This window comes from Habropoda laboriosa, unplaced genomic scaffold, assembly GCF_001263275.1.
Source record: "Habropoda laboriosa isolate 0110345459 unplaced genomic scaffold, ASM126327v1 scaffold54, whole genome shotgun sequence".
NCBI classification, from domain to species: Eukaryota; Metazoa; Arthropoda; class Insecta; order Hymenoptera; family Apidae; genus Habropoda; species Habropoda laboriosa.
The window spans coordinates 251,904-270,277 of record NW_017100156.1 but is presented as its reverse complement, the minus strand read 5'-3'; the positions used below and the strand labels follow the sequence as shown (position 1 = coordinate 270,277).

General features: G+C 32.3%; 4 protein-coding genes across 9 annotated transcripts in view; 1 reads left to right on the top strand and 3 right to left on the bottom strand.

Annotated features, from left to right (window-relative positions):
- LOC108576707 overlaps positions 1–6,322 on the top strand; it is a 7,343-nt gene extending 1,021 nt beyond the window's left edge. Inside the window, exons 2-9 of the mRNA XM_017939766.1 lie at positions 3,845–3,979; positions 4,098–4,255; positions 4,472–4,703; positions 4,848–5,046; positions 5,155–5,393; positions 5,484–5,577; positions 5,656–5,880; positions 5,977–6,322. Of these exons, the coding sequence (XP_017795255.1) occupies positions 3,869–3,979; positions 4,098–4,255; positions 4,472–4,703; positions 4,848–5,046; positions 5,155–5,393; positions 5,484–5,577; positions 5,656–5,880; positions 5,977–6,080 (1,362 nt within the window). The 5' untranslated portion in view covers positions 3,845–3,868 and the 3' untranslated portion in view covers positions 6,081–6,322. The remainder of the gene's footprint in view (positions 1–3,844; positions 3,980–4,097; positions 4,256–4,471; positions 4,704–4,847; positions 5,047–5,154; positions 5,394–5,483; positions 5,578–5,655; positions 5,881–5,976) is intronic.
- Positions 6,323–6,780: 458 nt separating this feature from the next.
- On the bottom strand, positions 6,781–9,489 carry LOC108576520 (protein saal1). The gene is made up of 6 exons (XM_017939535.1): positions 9,281–9,489; positions 8,602–8,757; positions 7,932–8,193; positions 7,540–7,650; positions 7,073–7,432; positions 6,781–7,004 (listed from the first exon to the last, which is right to left on the bottom strand). Exons 1-6 carry the CDS (start codon positions 9,443–9,445, stop codon positions 6,781–6,783), a joined length of 1,278 nt encoding a protein of 425 aa, XP_017795024.1. The 5' UTR covers positions 9,446–9,489.
- A 509-nt stretch (positions 9,490–9,998) lies between these two features.
- LOC108576511 (kynurenine/alpha-aminoadipate aminotransferase, mitochondrial-like) lies at positions 9,999–12,306 on the bottom strand. Its single transcript, XM_017939522.1, has 8 exons — positions 12,135–12,306; positions 11,832–11,997; positions 11,503–11,689; positions 11,198–11,314; positions 10,760–11,083; positions 10,548–10,674; positions 10,246–10,454; positions 9,999–10,058 (listed from the first exon to the last, which is right to left on the bottom strand). The coding sequence occupies exons 1-8, from the start codon at positions 12,199–12,201 to the stop codon at positions 9,999–10,001; spliced, it is 1,257 nt and encodes a 418-aa protein (XP_017795011.1). The 5' UTR covers positions 12,202–12,306.
- A 3,681-nt stretch (positions 12,307–15,987) lies between these two features.
- Positions 15,988–18,374, bottom strand: part of LOC108576602 — a 26,364-nt gene continuing 23,977 nt past the window's right edge. For 5 of the 6 annotated variants that reach the window (XM_017939653.1, XM_017939623.1, XM_017939638.1 and 2 more), the window contains 5 exons: positions 17,781–17,946; positions 17,090–17,368; positions 16,818–16,960; positions 16,260–16,532; positions 15,988–16,132 (listed from right to left, as the gene is read on the bottom strand). In XM_017939653.1, coding sequence (XP_017795142.1) covers positions 15,988–16,132; positions 16,260–16,532; positions 16,818–16,960; positions 17,090–17,368; positions 17,781–17,946 — 1,006 coding nt within the window. The remainder of the gene's footprint in view (positions 16,133–16,259; positions 16,533–16,817; positions 16,961–17,089; positions 17,369–17,780; positions 17,947–18,374) is intronic. The other variant, XM_017939662.1, reaches the window with a different exon arrangement.

The window sequence follows — 18,374 nt, the reverse complement described above, 5'->3', positions numbered from 1 at the left end:
CTACAAATTCGAAAAATTTATTGTTTTTATAAAAGTAGATATAAAAAAGAAAATTATTATGGAACTTATTGTCCAAATTTTTCATTTTCAATATATTTATATATTTATTTTGAATGATAATTATTTAATCATTCGTTTTATACGATTATTTACTTAAAAATTTTAATGACGTATTGAACTGATTATAAAAATGAATAGGAGTTAACTGCTTTATAATTTCCGCATATATACATATATACACACGAGAAATACATTGATTAAAGGTATACATATTCACTATCAAGATATACTACTTATTATTGCAAGGATTTCGCGATCATTTATACAACTCTTTAACACTGTATACTACTCTTTATATAGTACAAAAACGTATACAGCATAAGGAGTCAATGTCCATTTGGAGAATTTTGCAACTTTATTTCTTGTCTGTTTTACTAACGAAAAAAAAAAAAGGGAAGAAAATATGAAAAGTTAAATAGTACGTTCTACATTTAAATTAACAATCAATGTATTAATAATATTTAACTTCTTTTGTTTTTCTATTAATGACACGTGTGGTTCACGTTGCAGCCAATTTGTCATTTTTTTGAACGATCAGTTATCCTGTAACAATAAATAAATCACTTTTCCAAGGGAACAGGAGAACCAGAAAGGGCGGCTTAAATATTCACGCAGACTTAGTACGGTGTATATTCGCAAAGGGAGATTTCAACGATAGCAACGAATTAATAGGCGATGTTGCGACAAATATATATATATATATATATGTATATGCACGCGTACCCCGTGAAACGTGTCTGAAGTTAAAGGAACACGCATCTCGTATTCGATTCATGCACGCCTTACAGCACGGGCATTCGTTCCTATAAGCAGTGCGGAAAAACCGACACCGGCCGATACATTCTAAAAATGCTCAAAACCTCTCGCGAGTCGACACGCAACGGTCTAGAGATGTTGCGGCTGCACAGGCAATGCATGCGCGGTCAAGTGTGCGTTCGCCTGCAACGCAATGCGAATTTATAAATACTTTTACCGAATATATTCGACATGTTCTATATCCTGTAGTGTTCCACTATGAGCCACGTAGTGGAATGCTGCGTCACGAAAATAGAACGTGCGCTACGAGAAAATATTTAGTTCCTTTTCGGCAATTGGGGGGGCGCGGTGGATTCGATTGACTTTTGGTTCACCGATGACGTTTCCCTTTTCTTCTTCTTTTTCTTCATTATTATTATTATTAACGATACATCGAGAAGTAACAGAACAGCGAGAAAGATACGAATTGAGTGTTTGTAACGCGGATACTGAAAGGGTTTCGCGTAAAACGTAGAGAAAATTTTCATGAGATATTCCTTCTTGTAGATTAATTCTTCTTCTGTAGCGTGTGTACCCTTTTTGCACAGTTCTAAAAACAAATAAAGATGAGAATAATATTGAAAAAAAGGAAACGAGTATATATGGTAAAAATTTCAATTTTACCATTACTGTTTATACGAAAGTTTTTATACTTTCTTTGATATTTCAGGTGATGGTTTTTTTTTTGCACAAGTGACGAACGTTTACTTGCATGATAATTATTTATGATAAAAATTGTATACACACGTTTGTTCCTGTATTGATACATTTCGATAGACATTTCTCAACTTCAATTGCAAAATGATTGTTTCAGAGATTTAAGTAATGCTATTCGCTGAGTTCTGTTTTTAATAGTTTTATAATGGAAATACATATACAAGTTCGAGGTTCTATTATCGTAGATCATTGAATTCCTCTTTGCATCGATTACAAGATTACGTTCGAGTTGAACTTGAAAACTGAACAGTTGCAAAATACAAGAATTACTTTCAACTATATTTGATGTAATACCGCTGAGTTAAGCTAGATTCCTTTTGAAACATTTTTCACCGACTCACCCTGTATATTACGTGTAGAGACCAATTGGTCGGAATGAAAAATACTTCATTGTACGATCTTACAATGGAGGAAGTAGTTTTTAGTTGTACTGTCATTCAGAAAATTTCAACGTTTCTTTTTATATCCAGTGACATTTATATTACCACAATTCGAAACACCACGGTGACCAATGAACACGCAAAAGTCAATTTCTTGAATGAATCACGTAAAATATATTCGAATACACCGCTGACCCCTCGATCTTTAACAGAAGAACAACTTTCATTGGACGAATATGAATATTCCTCGACTCCCGATATTTTCAAATGAACCGAAAGGAACGTGAGAAAGTGTTGAAAAGAACTTTATTCAACATAATTGTAACTTTTCTTACACTGAATATTTACCACGATATTTATTATTTTTCGAACATTGTACTTTTACAATGTTACTGTGCAACGCATCAAATTGCAGATTACCTCGCGTGATGAAAATACTCCGTGAAGAGGTTAGGTTGTAAATTGTCTCCGGAGAATCGACTGGGATTGAATTTCTTCGCAATAAATAATCATAACAGCCTTGTTCGAAATATTTTTTTTTTCTTTTTCTTTTTCTTTTCCTGTCTTGTAAGAAGGGATTTCAACGAGGATAAATGTAAAGGAGAATGAAATTTTCACATAAACACGATACGTTTGTTAATGATTCCGAAAGAAGAAAAATTCTCAAGCATGTTGAAGGTAAGGCGCCATGGAAAAAGGGTTTCGATTCCGCATAGAATTTCCCTGAAACTCCTGGCTTTCACTTCTCTCCGAAGAATGCGAAGGCTGAGTGCTGCCAGACCCGTACCAACTGCCCCCTTCACCAGCTGCAATACGTTTAGAAAATTTTTCAGAACCGAGCCACTCGTGGGCCGTCCCTTCTTCCCCACTTTTCGCTGTTCATCGAGAAGGTGAAAGACACGCCGCTTTTGCTACCGGTTAATTGCGATCAGAGAGAAATTCTATTTCCCTGAATCTTAATGAGTCACAGTGATTAAAACCCGCCAAATGATTTTTCGCAATACATACACAGTGGCTCGATCTGCACGTAGAAAGTTCAAATTGTCCTTCTTAATCTTTCAATTTGATTTCTTTTTAGTTTCTTTCTCTTCGAAGAACGATCTTTCTTGTTTCATTAATTCTTTTCTTTTCTTTTTCTCTCTTTCACGTAGGAACACATAAGAATATTGGCAGAAAAGAAGAATCAGTGTAATTGAAGAGTTGAGTTAAAATTGTTGCATAGTTAGAAAATTCTAAATTTCAAAAAAAAAAAATCGGTTATACATTTGGGTATGATGCAATTAGTAATGAAAATCTTAGACTGTCTTGTGCAAAATGTTTGTTCATTATTTTTCACGTGAAAATCGTGGATAATTTTCAACAAATATATATTTTTGTAAACTTTGGTAATATTTGAAAGAGGTGTAAATTGGAGGTTTTAACTGTTTCGCTTAAGGTGATCGAAATTGCTCTTTCACTTGTAAGTACGGTGTTAGACGAAACGTGGCTAATTAAGCGACACAGTGAATACGAAATTTCTCTAATGACATTTGTTTAAAATCAGGTGTACAATTATGCGGTCATCGCGTTGGTTACGTCGCGCAGAAACATTGCGTGGTGAAAGCATTGGCCATTTGTGTTTACCTTTAAAAATGAAATTATTGCTCGATAGTTTTCCTTACGTAATGATCATAACTTTCGAACCGAAACTGCTGATGGAAAGCATAAATCTTTGTCGCAATCTCACCGATCATTAATCGTGCCTTACGAATAAAATAAAGAATATATAAATATACTCGCTGTTCAAATGAAACGAAAACACTTGTTAAATTCATGTTAATTAGACTAATTAATTGTCTAGATAAATAAAGTATTGAAAAAAAAATAAAAAGAAACGAAATAATTTTGCGCAGATTGAGAGAGTCTTCCAGTAAAAAATGGTATCGAGGCGGAAGATTCTGTCTCGATCGAGGGACAACCTTGTCGAATCACAGTACGAGGACCAGGATGAAGAGGATGTATGGTATAATATCGACAAACTTTACAAGGTAAAATTATAATATTATTCAGTAATAGAAATTTACTTAATATCGAATTTTAATCTCGTTGTGTCCTTTAAGAGGAAAAAGAAACGAAGATGATATTAACATTCATGGTTTATTTTAGGATCACATTCAAGAGGTACTGGACAAGTGGAACCAAATTGACGACGAAATTTGGGCCAAGGTAATCGTTTTCGAAAGGAACCGAAGGGTGGCAAAAGCATACGCCAGAGCACCTGTACTTACGATTAATGGATCTAACGATGGATTCGATGGTTTCAGGTGAAATTATGAATAGTCATATTTCTCAAAATGTTTCATTTCCATATTTAGATAATATGGAAGAAGGAAAATCTCAATTATAAACTGTTTGAATTTATGAGAAAAGGAACTTTTAAACTTTTGAGAAAAGGAAATTTTCAGAAATAATCGAGTGATATAAGTATTTTATATAAAAAAAGGAAAAGAAATGATATTTTTTTTTTTTGTGAAATATAGGATAGGATTATGCGGTTTTGAAAACCCAATGAGAGACCCGAAAACGGAAGAGGCGAAGAAACATATAAATCAAGGTGTAAAGATTAAAATGGACGAGCAGGGGAATATACTAATAAAAAGGCTGTGTAAAAATAACGTTTACATAAAGCCCACCAGTCAGGAAGACAACGCAATTGGAGCAGAAATTGCACGGAATTCTCAAGGAGCGTTAGAACACGAGAAACCGGGGAAAGTAAGTGTTCTATCATTTGCTTTACTCCAATTCTTATTTCACTGGTGCAGTGAAATAAGATAAATCGCATTACAAAGATAAGAAATTTCTCTCTTCACTTTATCATGATTTTCATATTGTCTTTCTTTTTTCATTAATTATCAGGTGTTCGACATGAACAAATTTCAAACAAATCTTTCTCGAGAAACTCGAAGAGCGTATCCAGACAGAAGAAGACTAGAAATGCAGTGTTTGAGTGCAATTGTCTTCGTCAGAACTGAATCAGATCTTTTACAGTGTCCTGTTTGGGTTCTCATTGTAAATGTTGTCGGTTTGGACATGTTAAAGTCCAAGTTACCACCAGGTGCAATAATAAAATTATTATTTCATCAATTATTCTTTCTATTCAACTTTTTGAAATTAAAATTTATTGCAGAAATGTGTGTCGATGTATAACTTATAAATCAATTAGTTTTAGCACTACAAAGGCCGGTGGACATTAAAAATCGACCTAGGATACCGATTCCTGACGAAGATCCATATAGTGTAGCCGGAGTTTCGTCATCCATTGGAGTTTCTGAACCATTCCCACAGGATCGAGAATCCCGAGAACAAATCTACGCTCAATCGACAACTTGTAGACAAAGAAGAGGTGAAAGACCACCGAAATTGCCACCAAGAGAGAATCTTTATGGCCATGACATACCCAAAGTAATTACATGACTCTTTAATAAGTTGTTACTTTTTAATGTTGTTCATCAAATAATACTGTTCAATAATGTTTTGACTGTTTGATTTCAGCCTGATTACGACGATATAGAAGATGACTATGCCAGAAAGCCTGTCATAACGAACGAAGACAAAAGAAGTAGAAACGACGATAAAAAGAAATACGGTAAATGTTTATTTAATAAATTTTTTAAGCATTTGAAATGTTTTTATAGTAAAATTTTTGTTTCATCGTCCTTTACAGACGATCCGTATTATTGTGGATTAAGAGCTCGTGTTCCTAACTTCGTGAAAATGGCAAAAAATAGTAAAGTATCAACAAGAGGATATGCTAGACCAGCACCACCTCAAGCACCTACATATGCTGCTACAGGATACGCTAGTAGTCAATCTTCTCAAATTTATGGCCATTTACCTGGGAATCGACCACCGATTATGTATCATGCACGAAGCTTTGAAAGTGGACTTGGTATTACAACATATCTGTGCAAAAATTCAAGCAAGATCTAACTATTAATTAAGTAACATGATTTTTGAAAAAAAAAAGCTATTATACAACTTAAAGACGAAATTAACATTATTACATTAGCTTATTATTTTTTCAAATTACCAACCAGAGGTGTAATTCCTCCTACACCTAGAGCAATGTATATTGGAGAATGGGATTAAAGATAAAGAAGATTAACAAAAATGAAGTTAGCATATAAACAAATGAAGAGCAAGTTTGAGAAGATAAAGATAAAAGACAATATCACCAAATGAAGATATAGAAAATGAGAAGATCTACCACGCATAAAGAAGCATAAGTAGAAGAAACTTCCACATATAAGAAGAAGAAGAAGAAGAAGAAGAAGAAGAAGCAGTTTAAAAAGTTATGTGTTGATTAAGAACAAAGTAAAATAAAGACTATGCGCAAGAAAGTAATTATTAAAAAAAGAATGAACTAAAATGAGAGTGGAAAAGAAATAAAAAAGGGAGAACTATTCTTCCGTTTGTACCTATAAACTGTATATTGTTAATGTACTACTTGAAATACTCAAATTTTTATTGCAATAAAATTGTAGAACAATGCATACTTTAATTTATAAACCTTTCGGGAATTATCAAATTTCGTAATTAAAAGTAGAGAAAAACATTTTAATATGAAAAGGGAATATAAAGATATATAAAATCGATACAAAAATTTGTATAAAATGCAGTGCAATTTATAAAGCATAACAAGGTTTGTACATAATATTAAAAAGTACTTTGTTATGAAGTTAAAAAGGCTTAATCTTTTCAAACAATTGAAAAATTCAATTCTTGTCATACCGAAAAACAGATTTCGTTAATTAATTTAATTTTTTTTTCTTATGCTTAAAATTTTATTTTACTCCTTTGGTAATCCATCCATTATACCGTTAATTTTTTCTGAAGGAATTTTTGATTTTAACAAATTTATTGCATGATCGATAACAGTCTTTTCGTTTGTTTTTAAAATCTTTATAATCTCATCTGTTGTAGAAATCTTCGATACTTCAACCCAATATCCTTCCAGATATTTTAATAGCTCTTCCATTGTTTCTTCGGAATCTTCATCTTCATCTTTCATTGCTACAAAATATATTAAATACTCCCATAATCATTAAAAAAAAACTAGTTCATATATAAAACATACTCACCTGTGTTAATGCTGACTATAATTTTTAAAACTATTGCATCTATATCAACTGTAGAATCTGCTCTCAAAAATCCTTTCCATCGAAAATCAAGAATCATTTCGGCACATCTATGAACACAAGAAGCTTTAGTTTCATCTAAAGGATAAAGATTCCATGGATCGATAAAACTTGTTAAAATTCTTCGTGGAATTTCTACTGTTCTAGTTAAATTGTCTTCTTGCAAAATTTCTTGATGAATTTGATGTCCCTTTCGGAGATTAGAGAACAATTCTAACCAATCTTCAAGGTACTTTAAAGTTGAGGCTGAATGAAGATGAGCTTCATCTTCAGGAAGAACTTCTTCAAAAGATTCTAACATTCCTACAGAATTATTTATTTTTTGTAAATTATAATGAATTACAATAAATGGTGTATTTTAGAATAATGAACTCAATAAATTTCTTTAAAAATATATTAAAACTTGATACCTAGTAGAAAACTGGATGATTCGAACAATTCATCCAATAATGTTTTTCCGGATGGAAGATCAATTTCTGCTGCAGAACGTAGAAAACTCGTCGTTGCAATCAAAAGTTCCTCTGTAACAATTTATTTTATAATTACTAGTGAAATGAAGACATGTGAAGACACACTTGTTTCTAATTCCATTATTAATATTTTATTCTATTCTTGCCAGAAAGGGACATATGGGGTGTCTAGAAGTTAGAAGTCTTACAAATATATAAATTAAAAAGAGATGTAAGTAATGTATGGATAAAAAACAATGTGTAATAAATGAAAATAATAGAATTTGGAAAATATTATTCAGTATATTAAATGAAATTTATATTAATAAATGTGTGATTTTTAAAATACTTACCATTTGTGGAACTTTTTAAAATAAAAGGGACTACCTCCCTCAAAAAAGTTGAGTTTCTCAAATTAACTCTCCACTTTGATTCTGGATTGGTTTGAATATTCCAAAGTGCAGAACGCAACAGTCGAAGAATTTGTACCAATGTAGCAGAGTCTTCAGAAGAAAGATGACGAAGAATTGTTTCAAGGAGTTCTTCTTTTGCTCCCAATAAATCCAAAACTGATGATTCACAAGTCATGTTTCCAATTATTCCCAAAATTATTTCCTATAAATTGTATAGAAATATTATAACTAACAAATAAACAATATGTGAAAGAACACAATTTATAAAATTCACTTTGAAAGTGAAATACTGATTTTTTACTTCACACAGCATGTGAAAAGAACAATAAACATTGTGCAAAAATATATAGGATTAAAATATTAAGTAACTGAGATTTTAAGGATAATGAATATCTAAAGATAATAAAGCTATTTATTAACATTTTATATTCATTATAACATCAACAAGAAAATTTTAAAAATGTGTAGGATTTAAACACAGAAGGATTTTATGGAATTTAGAAATTAAGGACTCAAAAAATCAAGGAACTCAAGAAATATTTTGTGAAATTTTTATTGCATAAATAAAATACAGATTTAAAAGGCCAAATAATCTTGAAACAAATCGTACCGTTAATCTTGGTTCTTCAGATGAATTTAAAGCAAACTCTGCAACTTTAAGGAAATCAACATCCACCAGAAATTGAACAATATCTTTTTCTGTAGTCATATCCCATAAGGTGCACAAGTCACTTTGCAGTTTCTCATTCCATCCATCTTCCTGAACCTTTAGAATATTTAATTTATTTACATTAATTCATGTTGTAATCAGAATTGCTCTAAATATAAGCATATAATAAATTTTAATACCTAATACATGCCATACATATATTACACATATTAAACTCCAGAAATATAAGTAATCTTTATAGAACAACTTATATAAAAATTGAAATGTAACTTCAGGAGAAACATTATCATTTATTGGTAATATTCATATTGTAAATCATTTAGAGTATAAATCATGTATTACAATATAACCACTGAAGTCAGTTGTAAAAAATATTGTCTGTTTACATTAATTTATATTTATTCTATATAGTAAATTTCTGTAAAACAATACAATGTACAAAACTTATTAGGTATTAACATTTTATCATTCATTTATATTTGGGAAAAACAATATTTAGCATGATACATAATTCAATTGGACTTTAATAAGACAAACTGTGTCGAATTGTAATTAAAAACCATTGAAGGTTAATATAAACTTGAAAATATTTATCTCAACCTAAGATTATAATAGTTACCTTTGATATTGAAAGTAAAATACTGATTATCCATTTGCCACTGTACAGAGTATCTCCTATAGTATCTTCTTTCAATTTTTCTATTTCATTTTCTTCGACTTCTTGAGCTTCTAAAACAACGTTTGGTTCCACTTTGTCATTTTCAGGTTCCTGAATCTCGCTCATTCTTGCTACTCGTGAAATCACTCTCTTTAAAGCTATTTCAACAAATTATTGTTAACTTTATGAATTACTATTCAAAGCTAATTAAAGTTTTTGACAAAAGTTGACTTAAAGCGATAGCAATTTATCACAAATCATTCACGAATCTTTGATTCGAACTTGGCACAGCTGATTGATATAAACGACAATAACCTAACTTTTTTTGGTACTTGCTATTATTTTAATTGCATCGTTTATTTTATTATTTTTAACATGTTTTGAATAGATTTTAACAATATTCATCTATATAATGTTCTTAGCATAGTCCACATTATAACTAAAATTTTGTACTATAGATTCAAAATTATATCGATAATTCGAGATCGAGTTCGATAGTTAGCGTTTACCGGAAATAGGATATGTTAAATAGGTCTCCCATTTAAATTTTAAAGATCATTAAGAAAAATAGATGAATTATACTTTAAGATTTATTGTCAAATAAATGCATACATAATATAAATGCAATACAAATGCGTTGTAATATTAAATGCCTTTAAATAGTTTGTACATTTCAAATTTATTTCTGATTCTGTCTTCCTATTTCTTCACGTATTAACTTTGCTAGTATTGAGAGTGCCTGAAAATCAAACGTCACAATAAGATTTACAAACAAGGTCATATGACACCTAAAAACTGCTGAGATTAAATCTATATAAAACTAAATAGGATATAACAATTATATGTTGATATTTAAAATAAGAGGTATACAAAATTATAAATTAATAAATGAAGGAGGTTAAAATGGGATCAAAGAAAGTAAGAACCTTATCGATTTCTGTCGGTGTCGCGTAACTATAAGAAAGTCTCAGATGATGTTCTAGTTTCGACTTGTCGTAGTTAAACGCATGACCGGGAATAATAAAAATCCCTTGGGAAATACATTTCTTGCTTGCCAATTCCATTACGTCTTTAATTTCATTTATCTTTAACCAAACGAACATTCCACCCTGCGGGACATTCCATTCTGCCAACCCTATAAAATTAAATGTTTTTTTTTATAAATGAAAAATAATCAATTATAGATACATTTCAATTTTCATAAAACGAACAGCTTCAGATAAATTACCTGAAAGATGTTTTTCAATCGAGGACAGCATGATATCTCGTCTTTCACGATAAAATCTCTGAATTTCGTTAAAATGTTGCTCCAACTGATCTTGACCCCATGTGTTCAACAATTTAAACAATAACATCTATAAAATTATAATCACTCGTTTGTAAAGAGTGTAATATATGTATATTTTCTGCCTTGAAACATGCATAGAATTATTAAATTACTTGCGACATCGAAGAAGCATGGATATTTGTCGTTTCCATGTGCATCGTTAATTTTTTAATGAACTCTTTGTGCGCTGTAACAACACCTAAACGAATTCCAGCGCTAAGAATTTTGCTAAAAGAGTCCAAACGCAGTACGCGTCCCTCGGTGTCTAATTCGAGGAATGTTGTAGGTTTCTTATCGAGAAACTGAAGAACACGATAAGGATCGTCCTCCAGGATTAAAAAGTCGTATGTTACAGCTACTTCGTAAAGTTTTTTTCTTCGAGACTCAGATAAAACCGTTCCCGTTGGATTCGCTCCCGTTGGATTCACGTAAATAATCTACGAATGAAACAATTTTTCTTTATACTGGAATAGGAAAAAATATTGATTACAGAGTAAACGAAACGAACTACAGAGAAAATGAATGAAATAGTTTCCAATGTCATAACTCACTTTTGGTAATGGTTTACCATCGCGTATTCTTTCTTTGCAAATTTTGATTATGATCTCTGGTATTATTCCATTATGATCTTGTGGAATTTCAAGGAACTCTGGCGCGAATGGTGCAAGCTGAAATGAGAATAAATAATGTTGGAAAGTTTGGTTGGATAAAATATCAGGAAATTCCATTAAAACTTGAAGAGATCGAAGTATTTAGAATGCAAATTAACGAAGAAAGGAAAATCTTCCAGCTATTAGCATGAACAACTAAGGTAATATAAGTGACAATTAGAAGGAATAGATAAATAAACATTTACTGCGTTCAGAATTCCATTGTAAGTCGGTACTTGAACCATTACAGGATCTCCAAGTTCTAGAATCATTTCGAAAATTTTGTTGCACCCGTCCATCGATCCTGATGTGAAAAGTATATCCCAGTCATTATATGCTGGTTTGTGCAAATGTATTTGGAGTTCTCGCATCTTCTTTACCAATGGTATGCACCTTATTTCAAGAAATAAACGAATAAAATACTATTAAATAATTAAGAAAAAAAATGAATGAATTTGAATAAGGAGTAAAATTTCGAATTAACGTTGAATTAAAATTTACAGGGTTAAAGATCATTTTTTTCTTCATAAATTACCCCTGAGAAGGACCATATTGGAGGGCGTAAGACAACTCGTCTCCTGTTAATTTTCCTTTGATGCCGTTTTTATACGTCACGGTGATCTCTTCGAAGGGAAACGTTTTTGTATTTGGCATTCCGTTCGCCAGACTTATCCCATTTGGAGTTTCGATAAATCTTTTTGCTATATTACATGAGAAAATTACGGTTACATTAAATTCTTTGGAAAATTTAAGTATATCAGTAGGAATTATTAAGTAATAACGACGGCAATGCCAGTGATGTTGGTAATCAATTATTAAGAAAATTGTAAATTCTTACCCCATTCACGAATAATACTCGGTTTTCGTCTTTTTGTAACGCTCGTTAAAAATTTTGCGCAATCCATTGTTAAGTTTTACTGAAACTCTGGGTGTGAAACTGGTTATATAACAATGTTTAATTTTTCGATTCTGTGTCAGTTAGATTCAATTTTGGAATGATGTTTGTTTGTTTAAACTTAATTGAATTTTATCAACTTAAATGGGTTAAATTGAATCGACAAATTGATTGTTTTTATACTTCATCAATTGCATTATCAAAACAAGTAATTGAAGCACGAATGGAACACTTTGGATCTGTTTGTTGACTCTTTACCGTATCATAGCTATTAAGCGCATGTTTTGAAAGCTTATGAAAGACTGATTTCGTTCGTGTTTGATTTAAACAAAAACCATCGTGTTATCGATATCATAGGTCAATACCTTACACTGATAATAGATATCGGTTACAGTTTCGGACATTATAAAATTAACTTAATCAATTGAACTCTTGACTGATTAAATGCGAAACAGTTATCGAAGAAAAGAAATGATCAAATCTCGTGAAATTGCTTGTAAATATTAAACGAACAAGTGAATAGAGAAATATGTAGATAGATAAGCGAAAGATAAAATAAATAATGTTTGATAAAGTAAATCTTTTTTTTTTTCCTTTCTTTTTTATAGAATATTGAACAATTAAATTGTTCGGGCAAAGATAGTTAATCTATTATCAGTATTACAATAAGAACAGAAAAATTATTAAATGAAAAATGTGTAGGATATTGCTTCAACATTTTATGTTCAACATGTACATTTTATTTCGTATCTGAAAAAATAGAGACACGGTGGAGAAAATGAGTATTCTACTATTCATCATCCATTGCAAAAAGGTATCGAGTAAAGATCGGAGAGATTATTGTTACAAACAGCGTAAGTCAAGTACATTCTCATTGTAAAACGCTCCTCGAAAGTTTCGTAGGGACACAGATTTAGGAAGAGTTACAACGAATATATATATATATATATAATGAATAAAAATCATTCATAAAGTGCATGGTTTTTCTTTTTATATAATTAAAGGGATTCTCACATTTTATTACAACCTTTCCTCTTTCTCCGCTACAACGACCAGTGGGCAAGGAGTAAAATTTGTCAAAATAAATTAAACGAATCTCTTATTCAATGTCACGATAAAATCAATCAAATACTTGTATAAATGAATATTTCTGCTACGAAAATTGGACAATTGTCGATAACGGGAAAGAAAAAAATTTCACAAGAGGGAGGCCTGATGAAAGAAAATGATAGTAGGAAACGGTGAAAGTTTTATTGTTCGTACATCAGGAAAGATTTTTGTTCAAAACATTACGAAAGAATGATAAGAGCTTTGTTCGTGATCATGACCGTCATCATAATCATAATCACCATCTTTCTTCTTTATTTGCATTATTATTTCCATTTATTTTCATTAACGCTCGCATCTCCTCCCCTTCTTGCTTTTGCTCACCTAATATTATGTTTCTCTATTGCTTTTATTCCTTGTTTGTTCATTCGTCTCATTATCCTTAATCGCTATCGTTATAATTGCTTGCTGCATTCTCCTAGGCATCAACGTGGTTTTCTTTTCTTTTTTGCCATAAATAACTTTCTTCCTTCGTTATAATTACGATGACAAGAATAATCACAATTATTGATTATGATTGTCATCACTATGACTAATTTATTAAACCAAATCGTTAATTACGTTATCGCTTTTGATTTGTCGTGATTCTCTCTTCTGAGATGATACTATCTATATAAATGACAATGGAAGAAGATCCGGCGGAAAGGCACCGATAGAAGTTTCGCGTTGTAACGTGATTATTAAATGTGTAATCGGGTTCACATTTATATCGTTCCTTCTTTTTAGTAAGATTCTTTAGAAACGTATGTATTAAGAAAAGCAACATCAATCGATAGTGTTAACGAAAATATCAGTAAATAAAATAAATAGCTAATAAATAAAAAGAACATACAATGTAATTAATTAAATATATAATATTAACATTTCCATGATCAACAATTATTGATAGACTGTAATTATGCAAAATAGAATTCAACCATTAACATATAACAATAAAGTAAGAAGTAAAAAATTGACTTTCAATCTTAAATTTTTTTAATTCGAAAGAAAATAAGTTACGAATTTAAAAAATTGGAGTATAAAAATTGTCGTTTATACTTGTAATGAAAAGACTAGACATTATAAACGCGTCCCGATTAATGGAAAAATTTACAACACTATTAATATTTGGCTTTGATTGTTTCTAGTTTTCTATACACGAGTGCATGCGCACGTTCATATACATACATACAGACATACACATACATACACTCAAACGCACGCATACACGCCATAAGTCACATGCACACGTACACGGAGGATTTCTGCTTCTTAATTGGCAGTCATCAAAGCGTCATTAATTAATCAATTAAATAAGCATGAAAGAAATTAAGAATTAATGAAAATTAAAAAGAAAAACTTTAAAAACGACGAGTCAGTTGTGATTTTAATCCAATGGAAAGAGACAAATTGCCATTTCGCCATTTGTTATTTTCCTATCCTTCCGATCCTTTGTTTCTTTTCATTAAGAAAATGGAAAATTTTATATTAATCCATGATATAAATTAACTTCAACCAATTAATTACTTTGCTCGTAATAATTTTATTTCTGTAAAACATGAAATCGTGTTTCAACTATACGATTTAAGACAATAAGTCACTCAAGGTGAAAAACAAAAAATTGATAAATTTCCATACCTTGTGTTTTTTTCGTTTTCTCTCAAGTTTTCGACTCGATTAATCTAACAGTATTTTTAATTACGCGTATTATACGTACATATATAGATAAATGTTAAAAAACGAAACCAAAAAAATCATCAACGACAAGTTGAAGTATCTTTCATGTTATTTTTTACACGCACAACTAGATCAACGTCTTTTTAAAAGTTTTGATTTTCTTTTCTAACGCGATACAAACGTGATGCGTTTTATTCACTCTTTTTCGAATACGAAAAAAAGGAATTCATGTTTTTTCTTTCTTTCGTTTTTCTTCTTGTTTGTTATTTACAATATATATCTATAGTACGCTACTATGTTCTTCTTTTTACAACAGTTCGTTTAACGATTAATTAGTCTGTTAGTTTTTGCATCTCTTCTCTCGTATTTTTTTTTTCTTTTTGTATCTTAAACATTACTATACAAATTTTTTGGCATTTCCTTTTCTCTATTCCATTCTCTGGTTAACTATGCTCTTCGTTTCTACCTCTTTACCCGCAGAAACTTGACGATTCAACATCGTTTTTTATTTATTTTTTCTTTTTCTTAAGCGAAAACTGGACTTAATTCTTTACGAATTTTTTCCCGCCTACATATCTGCTTCATTAATGTTTCGATATTTGTATTTCCTCTATTATTTTCTACACCTAATTACATTTTTTTAGACTCTTCTGCATCCTTTCTTCCTCTAAATGTTTATAATTTCTTCTCTTTTCGAAGTCAGTTTCATCTTCTTCGTTTTAGAATCGCATATTCTTCGAAATATCTCACCATATCCAAGCATCAAGACTGTAATCTTTCTTCTTTGTAATTCAATTTCATTCCTCTTTTTTTTTTCAACTAACTTCCCATTCGATTCGATTCGTCTCTTCTCGAGCAATAACGTCAGGAATTCCATCTTTAATGTTTCTATTCTCCGTTCCACGAAATCACCCCATTGGAAGCCATGATCATTTATCGTTCCTTTTTATCCTTCGTTCGTTCCCTTCGAAGGGGGAACACTTTGTGCGATTACTGGCCATTCGTGAAAACCTTCTGGTAAATCTTTAGAGAACTAAAAGAGCGTTTCTTGTGACCAGACAGGTGGACTCGATGGTAATGGTGCCGGCGGTGGCCTGTGCCTGAGCTCGATAGCTGGTGAACACGGTGGAGAACCGAGACTGCTTTGGCTGCTGGTGCTCGTAGAGACTCCCTGAGACCTGTTAGCATATTCATAGCGAACACGATAAAATAAACATTAACAAACAAAATAAAGTTCATCGCGGATGGAACGTTAGAAGTAACGATGTAAAATAACAAAATACGTTTAAACATCATAACATATACCTAGAAGTTTCAACAGCTGCGCTGATGCTGTGACAAACTTGACAAGGTTTTCCACCAGGTCGTCGTCTAGGAACACAGCCAGCACAACCGTCCCATTTCTCAACCGGTTTCTTCTTCTTCGAGGGAACTCGAAGGAATCGTCTGCAACTTGGTCCGGGTGCTTCAGAATCGGTCGAGAACCCGGACACTTCGTCCTCGGTATCGAGACACTCTTCGTGCTCATCGTTTCTCAGGAAGACTGAGTCGGAACCCAGTGACCTTGAATAACCGACACTATAAATTCACACAGATAACGAATGAAAAGAAGCTTAATTTTTTGATACATTGCGTACACGAAACGTGAAATATCTTAATAACGATGATAAATTATTTTCAACGATGATCGCTACACCAAACTCGAAATGTAAATTAAAATCTAAATTTATGATAAAAATTTCTTTCGAGAAGTACCCATATGATTGTAATTAACATTCTTAACTCAGAAAGTATTACAGATCTCTTCCGAAGAAAAGAAAGAAATTTTGCACAAAAATTGATATACGGCATATTAACACTGACCTTGAGTCTGGTTCCGGAGGATCGACACTACCCATGGAAGCCAATGGTGCTCTCTTAACGGTAGTTCCCTTAATTATCACTTCGTTCGCGTAAAGACCTGCTTCGCTTGTGCATGGAGAAAGCTCTGGGGTTGGTTGGATTACCTAAGATTGAAAAGATCACAATAACGATAGTAAGCAACTAAGTGAGATTTATCGTTTATTCTGAAAATTGAAATCTACTATAATTTATTATTAAAACTGACAGACGACGAATTCATTTTCAGATCGTACCTGAATATCGATGGGGTAATAAAGGTCCCAGGGTTCGTCGTGGGCAGCGTGCTTCGTCGAAAACGTAGGATGAAGAGGTAAACATGGTACCGGCATTGCAGACCCTCTCCTCTCGAGGTAGCTACTCCCGGTGCTGCTACACGTTACCGAGCTGCATCTTCTTTGTTCTTCCGGTGGCGCCAATTTCGGCTGCTTCCTTGGTGGCGTTAATAAAGCCTCGTAACCACCCCCGACCGACGCGAAACGTGGACCGATTCTTGGCAAATGAGATTGAGTAACCTTGAAAGAAAATTCATAATTATCGTACACCATCGTTCTTCCTGTTCCTCTTACAAAACCCTGGCTTTTTGGTTTTTTGTAACCCACATACAGTAAAATACAAACATACGTAGGTACAACAGGAGGTGCAACTCCATCACAATGATACGCGACAGTGGTTCGTTAAACGAGAAAACTTACAGAGAGGATCAAGAATTCATTCCTACATATGTATATCGATATTTTTCTACGATTAAATGTTTCAACGTGACTTTTTAATTTTGTTTCGGCGTTTCGGTAAAACACGAAATATAGAAAGTACAATGAAACGAAGTTATTTCTTCTGCAAAAATAAGTCGAAGAAAGAGACGATAACAGTTGGAATAGTAGAAAGAAGTGATCTCGTTTGTATTCGTTTTATGAATAGACTGACCTCGACACAAAGAGATCTTCTAGGACCCCGATCTGGCCTAGGTGGTAATCTGGCGATGGCTTCAAGGGCGGCTGCGAGGGCTCTTTCCTCGGCTTCTGCTTCAGCTACCGCTGCGGCCGCTGCTGCGGTCAGTCTTGGATCCTCCAACTGCTTGCTCGATTTACACCTATCCCACATATATCCAACCTTTCATCCTTTTCTCTTTTATTTATACCCTCTCGAGCTATACGAAACAACTTTCTTCGGGTTATTCGAGAACAGTTGGCCGCAGTTGAAAATAAAAAAAACTCGGTAAATCATTAAACCGAAAATAAAATACACTTTTTTATTGTTTCTTTTTTTTTTTTTTTTTTAAAAAATTGAACCTTGATCGTGAAATAGGCGCGAGTTTGTGTGTCAGCAGAGTTTAAAACCGTTACACGAGCATTGCAGTTAGTTACCAACTAACTTTGGCTGCAAGTTAGGGCGAACATTCTCCGAAACATTACGAAATACACTTTTTTACACTGGAACGTTGATTAAGGCTTCGCGATTATTAAAATACAACGGCAAATTTTTCGAAAATTTTTTTCTGCCAAATATTTGAATCCGAAA